This window comes from Podarcis gaigeae, assembly GCF_964106915.1.
Source record: "Podarcis gaigeae genome assembly, chromosome: 14".
Classification (NCBI taxonomy): Eukaryota; Metazoa; Chordata; class Lepidosauria; order Squamata; family Lacertidae; genus Podarcis; species Podarcis gaigeae.
The window spans coordinates 21,199,890-21,220,522 of NC_139690.1; the positions used below are offsets into that span (position 1 = coordinate 21,199,890).

A 20,633-nucleotide genomic window follows, 5' to 3' on the forward strand; every position below is an offset into this window, starting at 1 on the left:
CCCTTGGAATGACCATTTTTCCATTTAATGTAACAGAGATGGACTGCACTCTGCACAACCACCATAGTCAGGAACGATGCTAAGCTATTTTTAGCGTCAGTTTTTTGTGTTTGTTTTAAACTGCATATTCATAAGGAGCCTGATAAGCTCCTGCAGCCCCCCTGGCATCATTCCTGTCATCAGCACTGATACAAATCAGCTGAACAATTTGATGCGATGACAGGATAACAACAAGATAACAAGATTGGGTGGGTAATTACACAGATTGCCAATGAAGTTAATACTAATGTAATCAGTGTGCCGAGAATTAAACTAGTGCCAAATGCGGCGCCACTGAGAGTTTTAAGCAAAACAAACTGGTGGTGACAATCATGTTGGAATAATCTTTGCGTGAGGATAAACAAAACAAAAGAAGTCTACTCCAACTTGTTAGCGCACATTCTAGAACTTGTGTCAGACTGCTCCCAAAATGCCTGTCATTGTGCAAGGTGAAGGGAGGGTATCAGACATGCATATGGCTTGTCTATCGCAAGGACCCTTCAGGAGACAATGGGACCCCCATTAGGTAGTGTCTCACTGCCCTGCCTTCCTTTCACCCCTTTCCCCAGAGGAGTAAGAGGGAACATAAGAGCCTGCTGGATCAGACCAATGCCCCATCTAGTCCAGCATCCTGTTCTCACAGCAACCATTCCCTTATATAGGGGACACAGTTGAGGTGGGCATAAATGTTGGAAATTTGGGTGCAACTCAGCTTGCAGAACTCAGTCTTGCAAGGAGTTAAAACACAGAGTAAGGGACCTTCAAATTCCTAGCCTCCCTATGCAGATCTCTCTTTCCTTTGAAATCTAGACTGATAAGTCAAAGGATGCATCCTGTATACAACTTCCTCCTCCTCCTCCTTTATCAACACCTCAGGATGAGAGGTAATCTTGGGTTTATCCTTGGATAATAAAGGAGCAAGCACAACTTCCTTTGTTTTCTCTAGATGTAGTTAGTTAGCTCAGAACCAGAAACTTTTCTATCCTAGTTACATGCTTGCTCTAATAACTAACTTGCTTATTTCTCTTTACCAAAATCTCCCTGTGTGATTGCAACACGTAATTTCTACTCTCTGGCCAAATGTACAAGCCATATGCTGCATACCAAAGTTCAATAAATCTGTCCCGTGGCCTTGACAACACATTTTCCGGAGTTTTCTCTCTGGCAATGCTTTTGCAGCTATTCAACCCATAATTATTAATTATTATTTTTTAAAAAAAACCCAACTTTAAATTGTGCTTTACGTTTTACAGTGTGCACCACCTTGATATTTTATGATACAGTAGTATAGAAATCCTTAAATAAATAAATAAATAAATAAATACTTAGTAAAGTCACTGAGAACTGAGCTCATAGTCCTTTGTGTGGTCTAACCCTGCGTTCTGTTTCTTGGTCACACTAGAGAGTGACAGAAGCAACATAGCACAAACAGGAAATGGCAGGTGGGCATTTTAGCAACAAATCTTGTCATAACAAAAAAATTCCTTCCAGTAGCACCTTAAAGACCTGTTCTCTATGCATGGAGAACAAAGTCACCATGAACTTAAAATGAACTGAGCGATGAGGGAATGTCTTGGTGTTTGGAGCAGGTTCGTACAGTGTGTGCAGAAACAGAGAAAAGATTATAAGCGAGAGTTCCCAGAATGCAAGAGAAAAGAAGCAATGCTTCCAATAGCAAGACTTCCCATAAGGCCACAGTTATGTGTAGAAAGAGAACGATGCAATGCTTCCCTATAATGCAACAATTATGTGCAGAGGGAAAACATATGTGCAGAAGGAAAACTTCCCTTTAAAGACCAACTAAGTTAGTTCTTGGTATGAGCTTTCGTGTGCATGCACACTTCTTCAGATACCGAAGATATGGTATCTGAAGAAGTGTGCATGCACACGAAAGCTCATACCAAGAACTAACTTAGTTGGTCTTTAAGGTGCTACTGGAAGGAATTTTTTTGTCTTGACTATGGCAGACCAACACGGCTACCTATCTGTAACTGAAATCTTGTCATGTAAGGTTTCATCGTATACCAGGATTATTTTCTAATGAGGTTTTTTTTTTTTTGCCGCTGTTTGCATCTACCTACCTGGAGGTCCATTTCTGCCAGACTTATGAGCATCCGGGCTATGAACCTCTGCCAAAAGCCAACGGGAACAAAACTCATCTTGAACACCCTCTGGATGGTGTTGGTTGTCTGATGGCGGAAGCCATGGATATCGAGGGCTGGCTTGGCAGGAAGCAGGTGGGGAAGGAGGTAACTGAAACCAAACAAAACGTCCAGATTCTGAGTTGTGGCTCTCAGAGTGACAAATGCCTTTGGCCTGCCTGATAGAACATGTTAGTTTGGCTGTCAACAGCACAGCCAAAATCATATACGTTTTAAACTTCCGGAGCAGCACAGGGCGGTACGATATTGTGGCTCTGGGGGCTGCTGCATTTAAAATTATGCCATGGAAAGAGACAAGCAAGGAACAGACGTAGCTTAGAGGCTTGTCTGTTGGAATGGATTTTGAGTACCATAATAATATGGGACGTTTGCGTCACTAAACAAAAAACAAACTCCCTTATTTTATTTTATTTTAAAAACACAATCAGGTGCTGAAAGATTTCTTGATTTCCCTTAAGCCCAGCAATGTGCCGAGATAAAAATGGGCTCATGGGAAACTTCTAATAAACCAACAGCTACCTGAGGAACCTGTTGCTATAGGCATCTTTACCTGTGCAGTTTTATAAAGGGCAAAGGGGACCCCTGACCATTAGGTCCAGTCGTGGCCAACTCTGGGGTTGCGGCGCTCATCTCGCTTTATTGGCCGAGGGAGCTGGCGTACAGCTTCTGGGTCATGTAGGCAGCATGACTAAACCGCTTCTGGTGAACCAGAGCAGCGCATGGAAACGCCGTTTACCTTCCCGCAATAGTGATACCTATTTATCTACTTGCACTTTGACGTGCTTTCGAATTGCTAGGTTGGCAGGAGCAGGGACCGAGCAATGGGAGCTTACCCCGTCGCGGGGATTCAAACCGCCAACCTTCTGATCAGCAAGTCCTCGGCTCTGTGGTTTAACCCACAGCACCACCCACGTCCTTGTGCAGGTTTATACTTCCTGATAAATTCCCCCCATGGGACTTGGGTGGAATAGATTAGGCTACACCTCTCAAACTTGGGAATCTAAGGATACCATTTCTTCTTATGGGCATAAAAATGTAAGGTGTCGTCACACACTTGTGTTTGCATGGCCACCAAGAGGAGGACACCCCAACTGCAGCGCAGCATGTGGAATGGTTGGAGGGCCTTGGTGAGTTGTTTAATGGAGGGAGGATGGACCTCGAATTTATTTATAGATAAATAAACAGCACATTTTGCCATAACAGCATCAAAGTGCAGGGGCAGATTTAATTCTGTGCTTGAGCATCAGCTGCTTGTAAATGGCCCGGAACATTCCAGAGTACATTTCTCAGCCGACAGCAGCTTTCGCCCTCCCCTTCTTGGCCAATGACAGGGTTGCAATTCCGTCAGGCAATCTAGACGGTAATTGCTAGCAGCCTGTCAGAGGTAACTAACCATAGAAATGGCATCAATAAATGGCAACAAGATTTGCCTGAAGATGCAGCAAAATAAGGGGGGGGGCTTGAAGAGAGTGCGGAGGGGGCAATGGACAATGTAATAACCTGTTTCCCTGCAGGAATCGCCTTTGCAGAAAAGAAAGAGAGAGAAGCAAGCCTACAAAGAAATCTAAATGCTTCTGAAGCACAGATAAGCTGCCAGCTTCATGGGTGTCAAGCAAAGCTTTTGTTTTTTTAATTCACAGAGCCTCATTATGTCATCATTTAAGAACTCCTTTCCCCAGGACATGTCTGGCACAGATCTTCCCAAATTCCTTTTGGTCGGACCCAAAGGTCTAAGGCCCAATTTCCTCAGCAGAAACAATGGCTGGTATGTCTTTCACGAGAGCAAGTTCCTTGTAATTATTTTTAGAAACTATCTGGAACAGACAAATCTGAGGCATGTGTGTGCGTGTCTGTGATAAGGACACGATCCATCAGTGAAGGTGAGAACCTTAGCAAATCTAACCAACTTTCCTCATGCTGCCTACTAATATATTGTTATGAGTTTGGAGGGGTTTTTTTTGGGGGGGGGATCAGTCTGGATGATGCCTTGGTTCCCTTCCAAGGCATGTTTAGAATCTAGTAGAAGAGCCCCCTAAAAGGGCCAGACAAGTTTCTTGGGAACATAATGGCTTTGACGGGCCAGCTTACTGCTATTTACCATATGCAAAGAGGTCTGCTCTGTTGCCATAGTGACAAAGGGGTAAGCTTTTGCCCACCTTACTTGGCTGAATGCCTCTTCATCCTAGGATGAAGAACAGGCCAAGAGGGGCTGTATATGTGCAGCTGTGAGTTTGGGCTGATGCTGGAAGACCTAGACTTGTCTTGCTCTGTGCTGGAAACCTAATGGGGAAACCAGATCTATGGTTAGTGTTAATCCTGTGAGTCCCTCCATTCTATGATCTGGTTGTATATGTGTGTAAATGAAATTATGGTGCTGGAGGAGACTCTTGAGAGTCCCCTGGACTACAAGAAGATCAAACCTATCCATTCTGAAGGAAATCAGCCCTGAGTGCTCACTGGAAGGACAGATCCTGAAGCTGAGGCTCCAATACTTTGGCCACCTCATGAGAAGACTCGACTCCCTGGAAAAGACCCTGATGTTGGGAAAGATGGAGGGCACAAAGAGAAGGGGATGACAGAGGATGAGATGGTTGGATAGTGTTCTCAAAGCTACCAGCATGAGTTTGACCAAACTGCAGGAGGCAGTGGAAGACAGAAGTGCCTGGCGTGCTCTGGTCCATGGGGTCACGAAGAGTTGGACACGACTAAACAACAACCATAGAATCGTGGAACTGAAAGGGACCCTGAGGGTCAACCCCCTGCAATGCAGGAATGTCAACTACATCATCCACACTTGACAACAGAAACCAGTGTCTCTGTCACAGTTAAGCATTCAAGGACAGGGCAGAGCACAGCTGTGGGGTCTGATAGTGGCCTGGCCAGGGTTTTCCCCAGACCAGAGCTGTGAGGGATCCAGGGAACATCACTGCCCTGTATGTTGCAACACTTCATCACTGAATCATAGAAAGAGCTGGATGGGACCCTGAGGGTCATGTAGTCCAACCCCCTGCAATGCAGGAATCTCAGCTTAAAGCATCCATGACAGATGGCCATCCAACCTCTGCCATCGAACTGAATCCAAAGGGTTTGGACACAAAAGGGTGGTATTCAATTCAGTTTTACTCAGAGGAGACCCAGAGACAGCAATGAACATGACTACACAAGGGTCATTAATTTCAATAGGTCTGCACTGAGTAAAGCTTAGTTGAAGGCCATCCAAAAGCCAGCACCTGTCATGCACACTTTGGAATCTGTTGCGCCAACACCTGCAATGAACACCTGAGGCTACCTCTCTCTGGCCACATCCACACTATAAGGCACTGTGATAACACTTTACCAGCCATGGCTCCCCGCTAAGAATCTTGGGAACTGTAGCTTGTCAAGAGTGTGGAGAGTTGCTAGGAGACCCTCACAGAGCTACAATTCCCAGAGCAGTTTAACCATCAACAATACCACAGGGAACTCTGGGAACTGCGGCGCTGATTGACATAAAAGGAACATCTATGAGGGCAATAGGGGGCTCCTAGCAACTCTCAGAACCCCTGATGAACTACAGCTCCCAGAATTCTTTGGGGGGAGAGGAAGTAACGACTGTTAAAATGGTATCATGGTGCTTTAAATGTATGGTAAGGATGTGGCTTGTCTCTGTCTCAGTTTGTCTCCAACTGCCTGAATTAGCCACGCCCCGGCGACAATTACCAGTGTACCTGTTGTTGGCTACCGGCAGTGCAATTTCAAATTTGGCAAGGAACTGGAAATACTGTTCCTCCGTCTGTGTGGTGAACCCCGTCCCGACCAGCAGCATCCGGAGGTCCTCCGCTTTGATCACACCGTTCTTCGCAACCGACTTTGAGCTTTTGATGTTGAAGATTCTTTGCAGGCACTCCGACAGCCAAACTGGGTCGAGGAAATAAAGGTTTCTCAATCCGTGGCTTGTGTCTGGGAAGTGAAGAAGTGTCCCTGTTTCGATCAGGAAATTGATTGCTGCGGAGAAAGGAAGGCACCAGGTAAGTTATGAACACAGGAAGGAGGTTTATCAACCTCTCCACTGGGCTGTATTCAACTTATCCGCAAGCTCTGAAAGTCTGATTCTGGAAAATATAAGAGACATTGGGGGGCTGTAGGAAGGGCTGCAGCTCAGCATTACAGCATTCACTTTACACACAAGAAGTCAATCCCTGACATCTCTTAAGTAGAACTGGAAAAGACTCCTGCCTGAAATCCTACAGGGCCAGATTGTGTATACCAGGGTTTCCCAAACATGGGTCTCCAGGTGTTTTTGGACTACAACTTCCATCATCTCTAGCTAGCAGGACCAGTAGTCAGGGATGATGGAAATTGTAGTCAAAAAAACAGCTGGAGACCCATGTTTGGGAAACCCAACGTTGCTGTTCTTCAATGTTGAGTCCCTAGTTCTGTTGGCCTACAACTCCCATCACTCCTGACCATTGGGCTAAGGTGGCTGGGGATGATGGGGGTTGTAGTCCAGCAGCATCTGGGGACCCAGCGTTGAAGAACGCTGGTGTAGATGATACTGAGCAAGGTGGACCAATGGTCTGTTTAGGTATAAGGCAGCTTCCTATGCTCCTATGAGGGGCATCAATGCAGGGTTTCCCATGATTAGTTAGCCAGCTGACCGCATGAGAAAGCTCCGTTGGGAAGCCACCATGGTTTCTCCACCAACTCTTTGAATGGTTTCTCAACCACTGAAGCCACCATGGTTTCTCCACCAACTCTTTGAATGGCTAATAACACTCCTGTGGATTATCTTAGTCGTCAAGCTGTGAAATAATGTTTCAGGCAGTCCTTTTGTAAATTCAGGGTGACGCATCCTCAAGCAAAGTGTACGCACACAAGAAAAGACACACATTCACAAATACAAAACATGCTGGTTTCCAATAAGTTACTACATGCAGGCATACCAGATTGCAAGTCCTCATAGTCTTTGATGTCATTGCCTCGAGTGTTCTCTACGATTTGCTCTATTTCCTTGTCTGTTAGATACTGTACGTTGTCGTTTTGACTTCTGTTCAGTTGTTCGGCTATGATGGATCCTTGGAGGCTCAGGTAACTCCTTGGGATCTGTTAAATTACATTGAAAATCAATTATGCTCTGAACGCCGTGTCTCTTTTCATTTGTATATAGCATTTCATTTATTCATTTGAGGATTCAGAAACAAATTCCCAACAAATGTTTCTGAAGCAGAATATGCAACTGAGAGGGGGAAATGGTGAATAAAGAAGGCATCGTTTTTCATTCTGCCCCACTTTCTTCATCATCATCAGTGTTTCCTTTCCACTGCAGTATGCCTTCTGCCAAGAAAACGTTACTCATGTCACTGTCCATTGTGACAAAATTATATGACTTACATTAGTTATAATGTCACTAAATTATTCTGTCCTAATCATTACAGGATGATCATATTTGGTGCACTGACTTAAGTTCCGGATATGGGACAAATAAGTGAACATTGGCAATTTCTGCTGCTCTTTTTGTTGGAATTCTCTAACATGGAGAAGGGAAAGAGAAGTTTCCTTCTACTGCTATAATTCAATCAGAAACATTCCTGCCCCCATTTACATGAGAATGAGGTTACACCACAGTTCTGTGCAGAAGTAAATTGATGCATGAGCAGGTCTACGCTGAGCAGCCTGCACCAAGCTACCAACCCAGGTGTCTTCCTTGCTCCCACCTCCAATTCAAAAGTCTGTGCATTCAGTGCAAACTTCTGCTACGAGGAAACCTTCACAGGTATAAGCTGCTGTTTGTGACATCAGGGGTGAGAGTGCAGCCCCCACTTGAACATTGATCAACATATTGCTTCTGAACCGTATTAAAGCTAAAGTTAAAGGACCCCTGGACTGTTAAGTCCAGTAGAATTCGACTAAGGGGTGCAGCATTCATCTTCACTTTCAGGCCGAGGGAGCTGGCGTTTGTCTGCTGAAAGCTTTCCAGGTCATGTGGCCAGCATTACTAAACAGCTTCTGGCACAACAGAAGAAGAAGAAGAGGAGAAGAGTTTGGATTTGATATCCCGCCTTTCACTCTCTTTAAGGAGTCTCAAAGCAGCTAACATTCTCCTTTCCCTTCCTCCCCCACAACAAACACTCTGTGAGGTGAGTGGGGCTGAGAGACTTCAGAGAAGTGTGACTGGCCCAAGGTCACCCAGCAGCTGCAGGCGGAGGAGCGGAGACACGAACCCGGTTCCCCAGATTAGGAGACTACCACTCTTAACCACTACACCACACTGGCTCTCTCACACAGGACATTGTGACGAGTGCCAGAGCGCATGGAAACACCATTTACCTTCCCACCAGAGTGGTACCTCTTTATCTACTCGTGCTGGTATGCTTCCAAACTGCTAAGTTGGCAGGAGCTGGGACAAAAAAACAGGAGCTCACCCTGTCACATAGATTCAAACTGCCGACCTTACGATCAGCAAGCCCAAGAGGCTCAGTGGTTTAGACCACAGCGCCACCCACATCCCCAGTATGAAAGAACAGAAGAAGAGTCCTGCTGCATCGGGCCAATGACTGTTCTCACAGTGGCCAACCAGATGCCTGTCAAAAACCCACAAGCAAGACTTGAGCACAAGACCACTCTCCCCTCCTGTACTTTCCAGCAACTGGTGTTCAGAAGCATTACTGCCTCTAGGTACGGAAGCAGAGCACAGCCATCACAGCCAGTAGCATTCATTCTGAATAGGGCTCATACGGGAAACCTTTAACCATCCAAAGCTGACGTGGTCTTCTACTGCAGGGAAAGGTACACACCAATCTCCCGACGAGTCTCTGTGAGCAAATAGAACTCCCAACGTCCTTCATATGGCAAGTGATGGTGTAGATCAGCTGGCGCAGCCCATCCAGGCCTTCCAGAGTCCTGCAGGAGAGCTCACTGCAAAGAGAAAACACATCTTTGCATACACATCTGGTTGGCCATTCTGAGAAAAGGATGTCGGACTAGATGGGCCTTTCACCTGATCCAGCAGAGCTCATCTTACGTTCTTAGGAAGTACACGAGGAGATGGCAGCAGAGGATAAAGAATCAGGGCTGCTGGGACTTGACTGGGCTTTAGAAGAAGGTTCTGAAAGAAGCCTCAGTCAAGTTCGGAGGACAATAGTTTGGAGCGGAATTTTCCTAAAGACAGAAGACACAAGTCTTGCTCTATGATGGTGAGTGGGCCGGCGAAATTGCACGTTTAAGTGGGAAAGGCTTTCCGAGAGAGAAATCAGTCTACACAGGTCACACAAGCACAAGACACTTAACCCATAATATAATACAACTGAGTTGCAAAAAAGAAAAAGGGGTTTGGCCAAGGCACTGGTGAGTCTGTAGCAATATATTAGCATCAAGAACCAAAAGAATCTGTACTGAGGATGCTGTACTTGGGCTGCAAGTATCCTAGCTGGTATGGATTGCTGTTGGACCCAATTCATCTACTGCCTAAGTACCAGAAGCATGGGTGTAACCATGGTAGTATTCGGATTCAGTCTCCAAGTGGCTGGGTCATCAGAGCCAGCATCAATATAGCTGGAAAGAGGTGGCTGGCGAGTCAATGCAAGCTGCAACCTTATCCCAATTTACTGGTTTTATATACTAAGCACTGCAGAGAGTTCGCTGCATTTACAATTTGGGGTGGGTGGGAGAATGTGACATCGTACTTACTGTAAGTGTTTCATTGTGATGTCTGGGAAGCCAGTGGCTCTCGGGCCAGAAGGAGATCGACAGAGAGCCAGGACATATGCTCTCAGGGTGGCGATCCGTTCAACGCGGAATTTAGTTTCGATCAAGTCAAGGTGTGTCCCCACTACCAGCACAACTGAATTTGGAGCCTTGGCCTAGAAAGAATTTTTAATTTTTATTTGGCCCAAGCAAGCTTCACCGTGTTCAAATGCAAAGTGACCTGTTTATTGAGCATCCGTCCCGATTCCTTTGCACAAAGCTTGCACAGAAGTTTTATGTTCTTTCCTTTATTGCATATTCATTCTGATTTGTTTGCAGGAGAAAAGTAACATTTTTTGAGGACTAGGGCAGATCCACACTATATATTCGAAGTACATCCAATGCACATCTAAAGCATGTTATTTCCCCCCAAAGCATCATGGGAACTGTAACTCTGTGAGGGGCAAACTACAGCTCCCAGGATCCTTTGGGGGAAGTCACATGCTTTAAATGTGTGTTGGATGTGCTTTAAATGTATGATGCGGACCTGGCCCTAGACACTCTCATTGACTTGTCCATAAGACTGGATTACATCCATGAGAACTTGCTCATCCTTGACGCAGTAAGAAATCAGAAGGAAGAGAATAGGACTTCCTGGCTCTACCACGTGCAGGCAAATGTTTACAAGAGGAACACCGCCACTCTCAGATGCATTTCTTGTAGACTGAAAGTGTTTAAATACATATTTGTGAAGTAAACAGTTGGCGTACATGAGGTCCAGAGAAAGTCTGTTTTCAGTCCAAAGTGATTAGAGTTTCAAGATGGAACAGTAAAAGTGAATGGTGGTTTTAGCCAAGGCTGTGTACACATTAGTGTTTACTTCGACTTCCAGTGTGCTCCCACTGCTGGTGTATGAAGTAGAGTACACAATCAATATACCCTGAAGTCTTTTGATAAGTGTTCCAAGGGTTTTCCCTCAAACCAGCTTTCAGCCGATTTCAAAACCTAAGCTGCAGTTAAGCTGAGGTGTGTACATTTCAGATAGCCACTGCGTAGATGACAGCACATGCTCAGATGACAAGCTTCACTGAACTGGCGTTTGGAGAAGTTGCACAAATAGGGAAACAAATCAGGTAATGTGCGTCAGGGGAAGACATCTCCACCTCCTCTCTGGCATGTACAGTGACATAAAACATGTGACTTGAAACACAAGGAGAACAGTTTCCTCCATTTTGTTTCAAGTCACTTCACAGCATTTCAAGCTGCTAATGCGTACATAGCCCCAAAGTCTTATTAATGAAATTCTGACACTAGTCTGCATTACCTCCACTGGTACACTGGATTCTCCCACCAGTGCATAAAGAGAAGTCCTGCAAGGCAGCAGTGACTCCTTACTCACCTCAATATTTAGCAACCAGAACTGAAGATTTTCAACAGCTTCTTCCCCCAGTGCCAAGTTCCAGACAACGACATACAATGCCTTATCTGTGAAGAAACACTGATTGACTGTCGACATACTGGCAGGGCCTCCAATATCCCAGACGTTAAACTCAACTGAATCAACCTAATTGGACAAAGAGAAACATTGAAAGAGAGAGACAACATCCATAGCGGTTAAAAGTAAATCACATGGAGATAATAGTCAATGCATAATAAACTCGTGCACCGCCCCTCCCTCCCGCAAAGTAGCTTCATAATGTTCGACAGTAGGGTATCAATGGGTATTCATGCTCCAGCTGAAGAAAGAAGGGCTTGTCAAGGGCGGCTATCACTTCCACAGGAAATGTAAGCTAATTGCTCACTGCTAGGGCAGGCGTCATCTTCCGAGACTGGGGAAGAAGCAGTGCTCCCATTCCTTCATTAAATCAATTGGCCCTTTTCTGTCTCTCAAGAGCGCATGGCTAATTTTGGCTGGGAAGGGCCCTTCTCCTTCATATGTCAGGGGAGAGGAACATTATTGCCATCAACCCACACCCCATGTCCCTCAAACCAGCCAGTACATTTTACAAAAGAACAAAATCTGTTGGTGAAGCGAAGCAGGACTGCCTAACATCTGTTCAGATAAAGGTAAAAAGATGCTCAAGGTGTGAAAGGAGATGCCTGGAAAAGGAACTTTTACACAGAGAAACATATATTCAGGCTACCGTATAATCTGCAATGACCTAGCTTGAGACAAGTTTAATTGATGTCTAGCCTGTAGGAGTATGCCCTGGCTTTAAGATCAGCTTCTGAGGCCCTGCTCCCTGGTCTGTTGACAAGAGATGTTGCAATGAGGGGAACCAGGAGCAAGACTTTATTGGTGGCAGTTCCATGTCTGTGGAACTCTCCCCCCTTGAAATATACGTGGCTGTATCATTGTCAGTTGTAAAAAACAGCTACTACTTGAGTCATACGGCACTTTAATCTGCATTGTATTAACCACTGGCCCTGTTCATTTTTGAGGGATGCAATGTGGTTTTGATTTGACGATGTTATACATTATTATGGTTTATTGTGGAATTTCACAAACTCTGCTGTGAGGGCACTTGTGCTCTGAAAGGTGTTTTATTTTGACATATTAATCTAAATATAAATAAATACATAAGCCAAATTAATTTCCATCTGGATGCCCAGATTCTGGACTGGCTTCAAGTCAGAGCTGGCCCTAAGCTTGCAGCGATGACATCTTCACCATGCTGCAGGGCCGAGAGGCCTCAAAAGGCCGAGCCCAATTCAGAGTGGATCCAGATGACAGGACTAAGGGTCCTATCCAAAATGCCCCAGAGCGGCAATTCCATGTCCAGCAAAAGAAGTCCTTGTTCCATGTGTGTACACTCACACATGGAACAATGAGGAAAAAAGCAGATACAGATCTTCTCTTTCTCTCCAGGCCTATTTGTCTTCCAGGTTGAGGGCGAGAGGGCAGAACCCTCTGTGAGTAGAAGGATGACCTGAGCCATGGAACCCTCTTAAAGTGTTTGCCTTCAGGGTCAGTTCAACGAAAGAAAGGGAAAAGTGGGGATGATGATGATGATGATGATGATAACAACAACAACAATTTTATACCCTGCCCATCTGGCTGGCTTTCCCCAGCGACTCTGGGCAGCTCCTGACAGAATATTAATATAAAAAATAATAAAACAATAGAACATCACATATTAGAAACTTTCCTAAATAGGGTGGCCTTCAGTTGTCTTCTAAAAGTCAGGCAGTTGTTTATCTCCTTGACATCTGATAGGAGGGCGTTCCACAGGGCGGGCGCCACTACCGAGAAGGCCCTCTGCTTGGTTCCCCTTGGCTTCACTTCTCGCAGTGAGGGAACTGCCAGAAGGCCCTCGGAGCTGGACCTCAGTGAACAATGGGGGTGGAGACACTCCTTCAGGTATCCTGGGATGAGTGCATTAACTCCATTTAATGCCATCCCCATCACAAATTTGAGAGCAACAGGGACTGTGGCAGAGGGCCCAGCTAGCTTGCTTGTCCCTGTTCTCCCCCTCACATTTTGACTTGACTCAGAAAACAACTGCCCTGAATAGGGCATCCCTCTCTCATAGTGCTAGAATATGTGTGTGTTTGTGTGTGTGACCCAATGAAATTGATTGGCAATGGATTTGGAGTGGACAAAAGCAAGTGCTTCTTCACACAACACATTCCTAATTTATGGAATTCAGTGCCAGAATATGTGGTAATGATCACAAGCTTAGGCAGCTTTAAATGTTGCAGACACAGGGAAACAAATCAGGTAACAAGCACCGGGTGAAGACATCCATGCCTTTTTATGGGGGTTGGACCAAGTCAAGGAGGACAGGACTATCAAATCAGCTATTGGCCTAGAGCAGGGGTAGGCAATAAGGCCCATGGGCCAGATGCAGCCCAACCGCCTTCTCAATCCGGCCCATGGACACTTCGGGAATCAGCTTGTTTTTATATGAGTAGAATGTGTCCTTTTATTTAAAATGCATCTCTGGGTTATTTGTGGGGCCTGCCTGGTGTTTTTACATGAGTAGAATGTGTGCTTTTATTTAAAATACATCTCTGGGTTATTTGTGGGGCATAGGAATTTGTTCATTATTTTTTTTCAAAATATTGTCCGGTGCACCATATGCTCTGAGGGACAGTGGACGGGCGCACGGCTGAAAAAGGTTGCTGACCCCTGGCCTAGAGGGCCATGCAGAACCTCCATGTTCAGTGGCAGTCTATCACTGAATACCAGTTGCTGGAAAGGCAAAAGAAAAGGAGGCCGGAAGCCTCGTTGACCTTTGTGGAAAACATAGGTTTTAAAATAAAAAAATGCAATTTCTTCTTTCAGTGGGGCAAAAAACCCCCTGCTGATATCATGGCATCAGAGTCGGGTACCCAAAGGAGCATTCAAAACATTTTAAAATGTTTTAAAATTACAAATTTTGGGGGTATCTAGGGATGCCCCAAACATGTGTTTGGAGGGGTGAATATGTCCCGTATACCAGTCCCCCACCGTCTTTCTACAGTCGTAACTTGGTTTTCAAACGCCTTGGGAGTCGAACGCTTTGGCTCCCGGACGATCAAAAACTGGAAGTGATTGTTCCAGTTTTCGAATATTCTTTGGAACCTGAATATCCGATGCAGCTTCCGTGGCTTCTGATTGGCTGCAGGAGCTTCCCTTCTGTTCTGAAGGGATTCTGTTCGACTTCCAAAGCACCACTGTATTTGGTTTGTCCCTTTGACAAGGAGGAAGCCTTGTCCTGCCTTGCCTTGAGCTTGACACTCCAAGTCTAAGCTTTGTTTTACCTTTGATTTACCTTTGATTTGAGTCCAGCCGGTCTCTGAAGCTCCCACTTTGTGGTCTGGATGGTGCCGTCGCTGGGCATCGAATGGGAAGCTTTCCCCGTCTGCAGGATCTCAATCAGTGTGGACTTGCCCTGGCGCGGAGGACCCACCACAATCATTTTCATCAGGTTGCATTTCTCTGCTTTGCGTAGCTGGGCTCGCAAGTAAGCTAAAATGGTCTTGGGGCCTAGCAAGTGAAGGGATGGAAAAACTGCTTAACTGATCACAGCAAGGGATTTGCAAGGATTGTTTTAACACACCTTGAATTAAAGAGCACAGGTGGGGACAACAATTCCCAATTCAAATACAGTGGTGCCCCGCAAGACGAACGCCTCGCAAGACGAAAAACCCGCTAGACGAAAGGGTTTTTCTGTTTTGGAGGCACTTCGCAAAACGAATTTCCCTATGGGGTTGCTTCACAAGACGAAAAAATCTTGCCCCCCGGCGGTTTTTTTTTTTTGCTTTTTTCGCCCTTTTCCTAAGCCGCTAAGCCGCTTATCAGCTGTTCTGCTGATAAGCCGCTTAACAGCTGATCGCTGGAAGCCGCTTGACAGCTCTAGCACTAATCCGCTAAGTTGTCAATGGGCTTGCTTCGCAAGACGAAAAAACCGCTAGACGAAGAGAATCGCGGAACGGATTAATTTCGTCTAGCGAGGCACCACTGTAGAAATGTTTTTAACGAGGAAGCAAATAGCCTTTGGGGCTGATTAGGCTAGATTAAAATGATGGGGGTGGGAGGGAAATCTCAAGTGGATGCTCTAACATGACCTTTAAAAATGAACATGAATGCGTACTTAATTCATCCAGGCCAAGGAACTGTAATTTCTAATTGTGGACTTATTTATAAAAGTATTTTTATGCTGCCACATAGGGGTAGGGGAGAAATTTGATTCAGCTCACATTTAAATGCAAATCTATCAAATGCACTTTCCGAAACAATATGAGATCCAAAACACAGCCATCCTTTGAAACCCACACTTACTTGAATTTAGCAATGCAGCTCTCCAAACAAAACAATGTGTACAGAAATGCAAATATCAGGTACATGTGCACGTAAAAGCGATTTCAGTGAAAGCAACATGCAAAAATGCATTACATCAAGAGAAACAGCTTTGAAAGAAATGTGTACGTTAGTTCAAACCAGTCTCCTCCATCCCTAACCACCATATCGCTGATATGTCACTTTTAAAAACACTTTCACAGAAATAGTCAGACAAAAGATAACAGTGCAAAATAAAACATCCATAACCACATCAGCAGCATCCCTAAAAGTACTGCTGCACATGTGACACAAAATATGTGCAACACAAAAGGGACCTTTATGAACTATGACAGAAAAAGGTTGCCCCGAGAACAAACCGATCAAGCCGAATTTGGATCGCATGGAAAGATTTACAATTCCACTTTGTAACAACCGCAGCCTGGACAGATTCCACCCTGTATTCTCCACCATTCAATAATAAATTCACCCAGGCTGGGTTTGGATTCTCTCTCTGTTCAAACAGATGATATTAATAAAACCACAGGGAGGAAGCAGACTCACCCTCTTTTCTGATCTCTGAAGGGAGGTTGCCAATATTTAGCTCTTCAATATCCAGCTGCCAAAGATTAACCAGTTGGCCAAGTTCAGGAGGAAGTTCTTGTATGCCGGCGTTACTGCGCAAAAAAACAACAACACATCCATCCGCCAATCGATAGCCTTCCTTGAGAGGGGTATCTACATGATGGTGGTCACCAAATTTTGACAAATGCAAACATTTGAGGTGAAACGTAAAGGGCTCCAGCTTGGGTGTAAACCTTTAAAGAATTCCATTGGAAAGAAGTGATCGAACTAATGAAATTTCTTGGGGTTTGGGGGCCACACAGAAAGCATTAATGGAAATGTGTTGGCCAACCTGCCCCTTGCCAAACTCTGGATGTCCTGTTAGATAAAGTTTGAGGCAGGTGAGGAAATTTCTGGAGTAATGGGCAAAACTGAGAATTACCACCCATTTTCACCTAAAAGCAAAAGTATGTTTGCTTTACATCCCACCTTCCATTAATGAATCAAAAGTGACACAGTTGTTCTCCTTCACTCAGTTTTATTCTTTTTACCTCACAACAAATCTATCAGGCAGGTTAGGCCTGGCCCATGGTCAGATTCTGATTGGCCCAAGGTCACTCAGTGAGCTTCATGGCTGAGAGCTGAGTTGAACCTGTGAGTCCCCAGTCCTAGAGTTGTTGGAGGCCCTTGTTCCCCCCCTCACAGAACTACAGTTCCCAGGGTGGTTTAACAACCAATGCCTCTCCACATGCAACTCTGGGAACTGTAGTTCTGCAAGGGAACAGGGGCCTTCTAACTACTCCCAGAATCATAAAATTACAGTGGTACCTCAGGTTAAGAACTTAATTCGTTCTGGAGGTCCGTTCTTAACCTGAAACTGTTCTTAACCTGAGGTACCACTTTAGCTAATGGGCCTCCCGCTGCTGCCGTGCCTCCGCCGCTCGATTTCTGTTCTCATCCTGAAGCAAAGTTCTTAACCCGAGATACTATTTTTGGGTTAGCAGAGTCTGTAACCTGAAGTGTCTGTAACCTGAAGCATCTGTAACCCGAGGTATCACTGCATAGAGTTGGTACCTAGTCCACCTAGTCCAGCACCCTGCAATTCAGAAATCTTTCCCCCCCAACGTGAGGCATGAACCCACTACCCTGAGATTAAGAGTCTCATGCTCTACTGACTGAACTCTCAGCACCTTTAACAAACCACAGCTCCCAGAATTCTTTAGGGGAAGCCATGACTGTTCAAAGTGGTATCATAGTCCTTTAAATGTTCTGTGTGAATTAAGCCCTAGTCAGACACACTGACTAATGGGTGGACAATCTTTTTTCTTTTTGCAGAGTGCCACAATCCCCCTCAGAGATAATCTGTCAAGGGCCAGAGATGTGCAAGGCCCTGGAGGGGGAAAAGTGGGTAAGGTCAGCCCTTTTCCTCTCTCCCCTCCAGCAGTCAGTCAGATATCTCCTAAACTGGTCACTGGCAGAGGGTTTTTGAAATTAGACCAAGAGGCACAAGCTGAGGGGTGCAGGTTGTGCCCCTGTGCTCTAGCTGCAGAGCACACAGGGAGGCACAGATGAAACGTTCAAGGATTATCAGGGGATAGCAGCAAGAGTTTCCACGACACCAGCCACCTTTCCCACAGTGAGCGATACCTGAACTTACTTTCCCAAGTAAAGTTCTGATAAGCCTTTCAGAAGGCAGACCGACTGCGGGACGGAGTCTAGATGGTTGTCATTGAGACACAAGACTTCCAGAGACTCGCACAGGAATTCAGGAAACTCCAAGTTGGAACCTGGGGGGGGGGGGGGAGAAAACAGCAAGCAAATGCGGAAGATGAATGCAGAGGTTTGAAGTCGTGGGCAGTTTGTTTAACAGAATTTTATTTAGCCAACAGAATTTGCATGCCGCTTATTTGTAAAAATGTCTAAGTGGTTATTGTAAACTAAGTGGTTATGTAAACTAAAACATATGTTTTATGTAAACTAAAACAGAATACCTGGGTGGTATTCAATTAAGTTCTACTCCCGAGCAGCCCACTGAAATTAATGAACACATGGCTAAAATAGGGCCATTCATTTCAGTAGGTCTACACTGAGTAAAACTTAGTTGAATACTATCCATTGAAACTGTTGACAAAAGCTGAGGGTTAAAAACAAGTTAACTTTTTTGTGCAAAATATAGACAAAAAGCAGCAGTTTAAAATATATGCATAATAAAATTACATATTGAAACACATATCATCTTTACAGATCTGGGTAGACAAAAAAGGATTTTAGCAGGCTCCAGAAACAGTACAGCAAATCGTTTGAACTGCCATAAGGCACCTTCCTGTGTAATTTATTTATTTGTCAGTCATAGTGTTCATTACAGTCGACTGACCAATAAACAAAGCACAAAACATATGTGGCTGCTTTGACTGGAATGCTAAGTTAACCTCACTTAACAGAACACTTGTTCCTCTGGTGAAATGTTTTGCACTGGCGGAACGATGTAGCACAAGCAAATACATAAGCAGGTGAGGGGTAACTTCACTGCACAATAGACTGTTCTGTCTTTTGTGCCCTGAGTTTGTTTCTACATGCAAAACCGATGTGATGGATTCATCTGTTGTGCAACAGTAAAACTGACATGTTTTGCCTTTGCACTAGTGAGTTGCATCAAATGCAAAATGCACTCACTGTGGACACACTGAAATTAATGAACACCACTTGCTTGGGCCCATTAATTTCAGTGAGTCTACTCTTGAGTAAAACTTAGCAGGCTACAACCCTAAATCAGAATGTCAGTAGCACTAATTAATTACTGACACTGACAAGGTAGGAACTAATTTATCATAACTGGTCTGAGAGACATGGCATGTTGCCTCAGATATGTTGCCACCTGTTCGGTAATAGATCAGTCTTCTCAAGGAAGATACACAAAAGAACATTTATGGAAAGACCAGGAAACTGCCTCAAGAGAGGATAAACGATGCATTCTCTAACCCCTTGATAAAAATCTACAGTAGGAGAACACAGGAGAGCCTGTTTCAACCTCCGAATGCTTACAAGAACATCACACATTTTTTATGGCAGTCTTCTTCCACAGTCAAGGCTCCCTGAGCAACTTAAGTCAGATGAATAGAAACAACAGCAAATCATTAGCAGTGAATGTGGGCTTTAAAATGGCCTATTTAAAGAGGTGGAGACAATGACAGATCGCCTTGCTGTCGTTCTCTCCCCTTGCTCACAGGGCAGTTGATTTTACATGCCTCTGGGTTGAATCCAACCAAGGCCCCATCTACGCTATGCATTCAAAGCAGCTACTTTTCAGACAGAGATGACTTGGCCACTGTACTCCATGCTCTGGTAATTTCCAGGCGGGATTACTCCAATGCGCTCTATGTGGGGCTGCCCCTTGAAGACAACTCAGGGAAATGCAGCTGTCAGATTACTGGCTGGAGTTCCATCTACATCTCATATAACCCCATATTAAAACAGCTGCATTGACTGTCAGTTTGTTTCTGGGCCCAATTCAAGGTGCTCATGTTGGTGTTTTTAAAGCCCTAAACGACTCAGGTCCCAAATATCAGAGAGACCGCCTCCTTCCTTTCAGCCTATAACTTCCAGCGAATGCTCTAGATGTACCTCTTTCCCCTGACTTTTGATACTCGAGATGTATATTTTAAGGACCCACCTTATTCCTGTGTTTTGAAAGGCATTTTAAACTTTAAAAAGGTGTTTTGAAAGGTGTTTTAAGGAGATCCCTATTCCCCTCTCAGGATGCGGGTGGTGCTGTGGGTTAAACCACAGAGCCTAGGACATGCCGATCAGAAGGTCGGCGGTTCAAATCCCGGCAACCGGGTGAACTCCAGTTGCTCGGTCCCTGCTCCTGCCAACCTAGCGGTTTGAAAGCACCTCAAAATGCAAGTAGATAAATAGGTACCGCTCTGGCGGGAAGGTAAACGGCATTTCCGTGTGCTGCTCTGGTTCGCCAGAAGCGGCTTAGTCATGCTGGCCACATGACCCGGAAGCTGTATGCCGGCTTCCTCGGCCAATAAAGCAAGATGAGTGCCACAACCCCAGAGTCAGTCACGACTGGACCTAATGGTCGGGGGTCCCTTTACCTTTACCTATTCCCCTCTCAAAGATACCATTCCCAGAGTTCCCTGGGAAGAGGGAACAGCAGTTCTGTGATGGGAATAGGGGTCTCCTAACAACCCTTGACCTCTTTAAGATACTTCCCAGGATTCTTTAGGGGAAACAATGACTGCTTAAAGTGGTGTAATACTGCTTTAAATGTGTGATGCGGATGGGGTCTCAGTCAATGCACAAGAGGAATGGCTTCTGCTTGCACAATTGAATTTTCTTTCCTCTCCTCCCACTGTGTGCCTTCACAACTGTTCTGGGCAGCTAGGGAAATCAGAAGAGCAGATCCCCCCCATTTTGGAGGAAGTAGGGGATCATAG

The 20,633-nt window shown here is 45.1% G+C and overlaps 1 protein-coding gene across 3 annotated transcripts in view; it reads right to left on the bottom strand.

Moving 5' to 3' along the window:
• LRRK1 (leucine rich repeat kinase 1) overlaps positions 1–20,633 on the bottom strand; it is an 85,473-nt gene that overhangs the window by 22,771 nt on the left and 42,069 nt on the right. For all 3 annotated transcript variants that reach the window (XM_083713036.1, XM_083713037.1, XM_083713038.1), the window contains 9 exons: positions 17,849–17,978; positions 16,192–16,304; positions 14,621–14,835; positions 11,263–11,427; positions 9,867–10,039; positions 8,975–9,095; positions 7,124–7,283; positions 5,909–6,185; positions 2,121–2,292 (listed from right to left, as the gene is read on the bottom strand). In XM_083713036.1, coding sequence (XP_083569162.1) covers positions 2,121–2,292; positions 5,909–6,185; positions 7,124–7,283; positions 8,975–9,095; positions 9,867–10,039; positions 11,263–11,427; positions 14,621–14,835; positions 16,192–16,304; positions 17,849–17,978 — 1,526 coding nt within the window. The remainder of the gene's footprint in view (positions 1–2,120; positions 2,293–5,908; positions 6,186–7,123; positions 7,284–8,974; positions 9,096–9,866; positions 10,040–11,262; positions 11,428–14,620; positions 14,836–16,191; positions 16,305–17,848; positions 17,979–20,633) is intronic.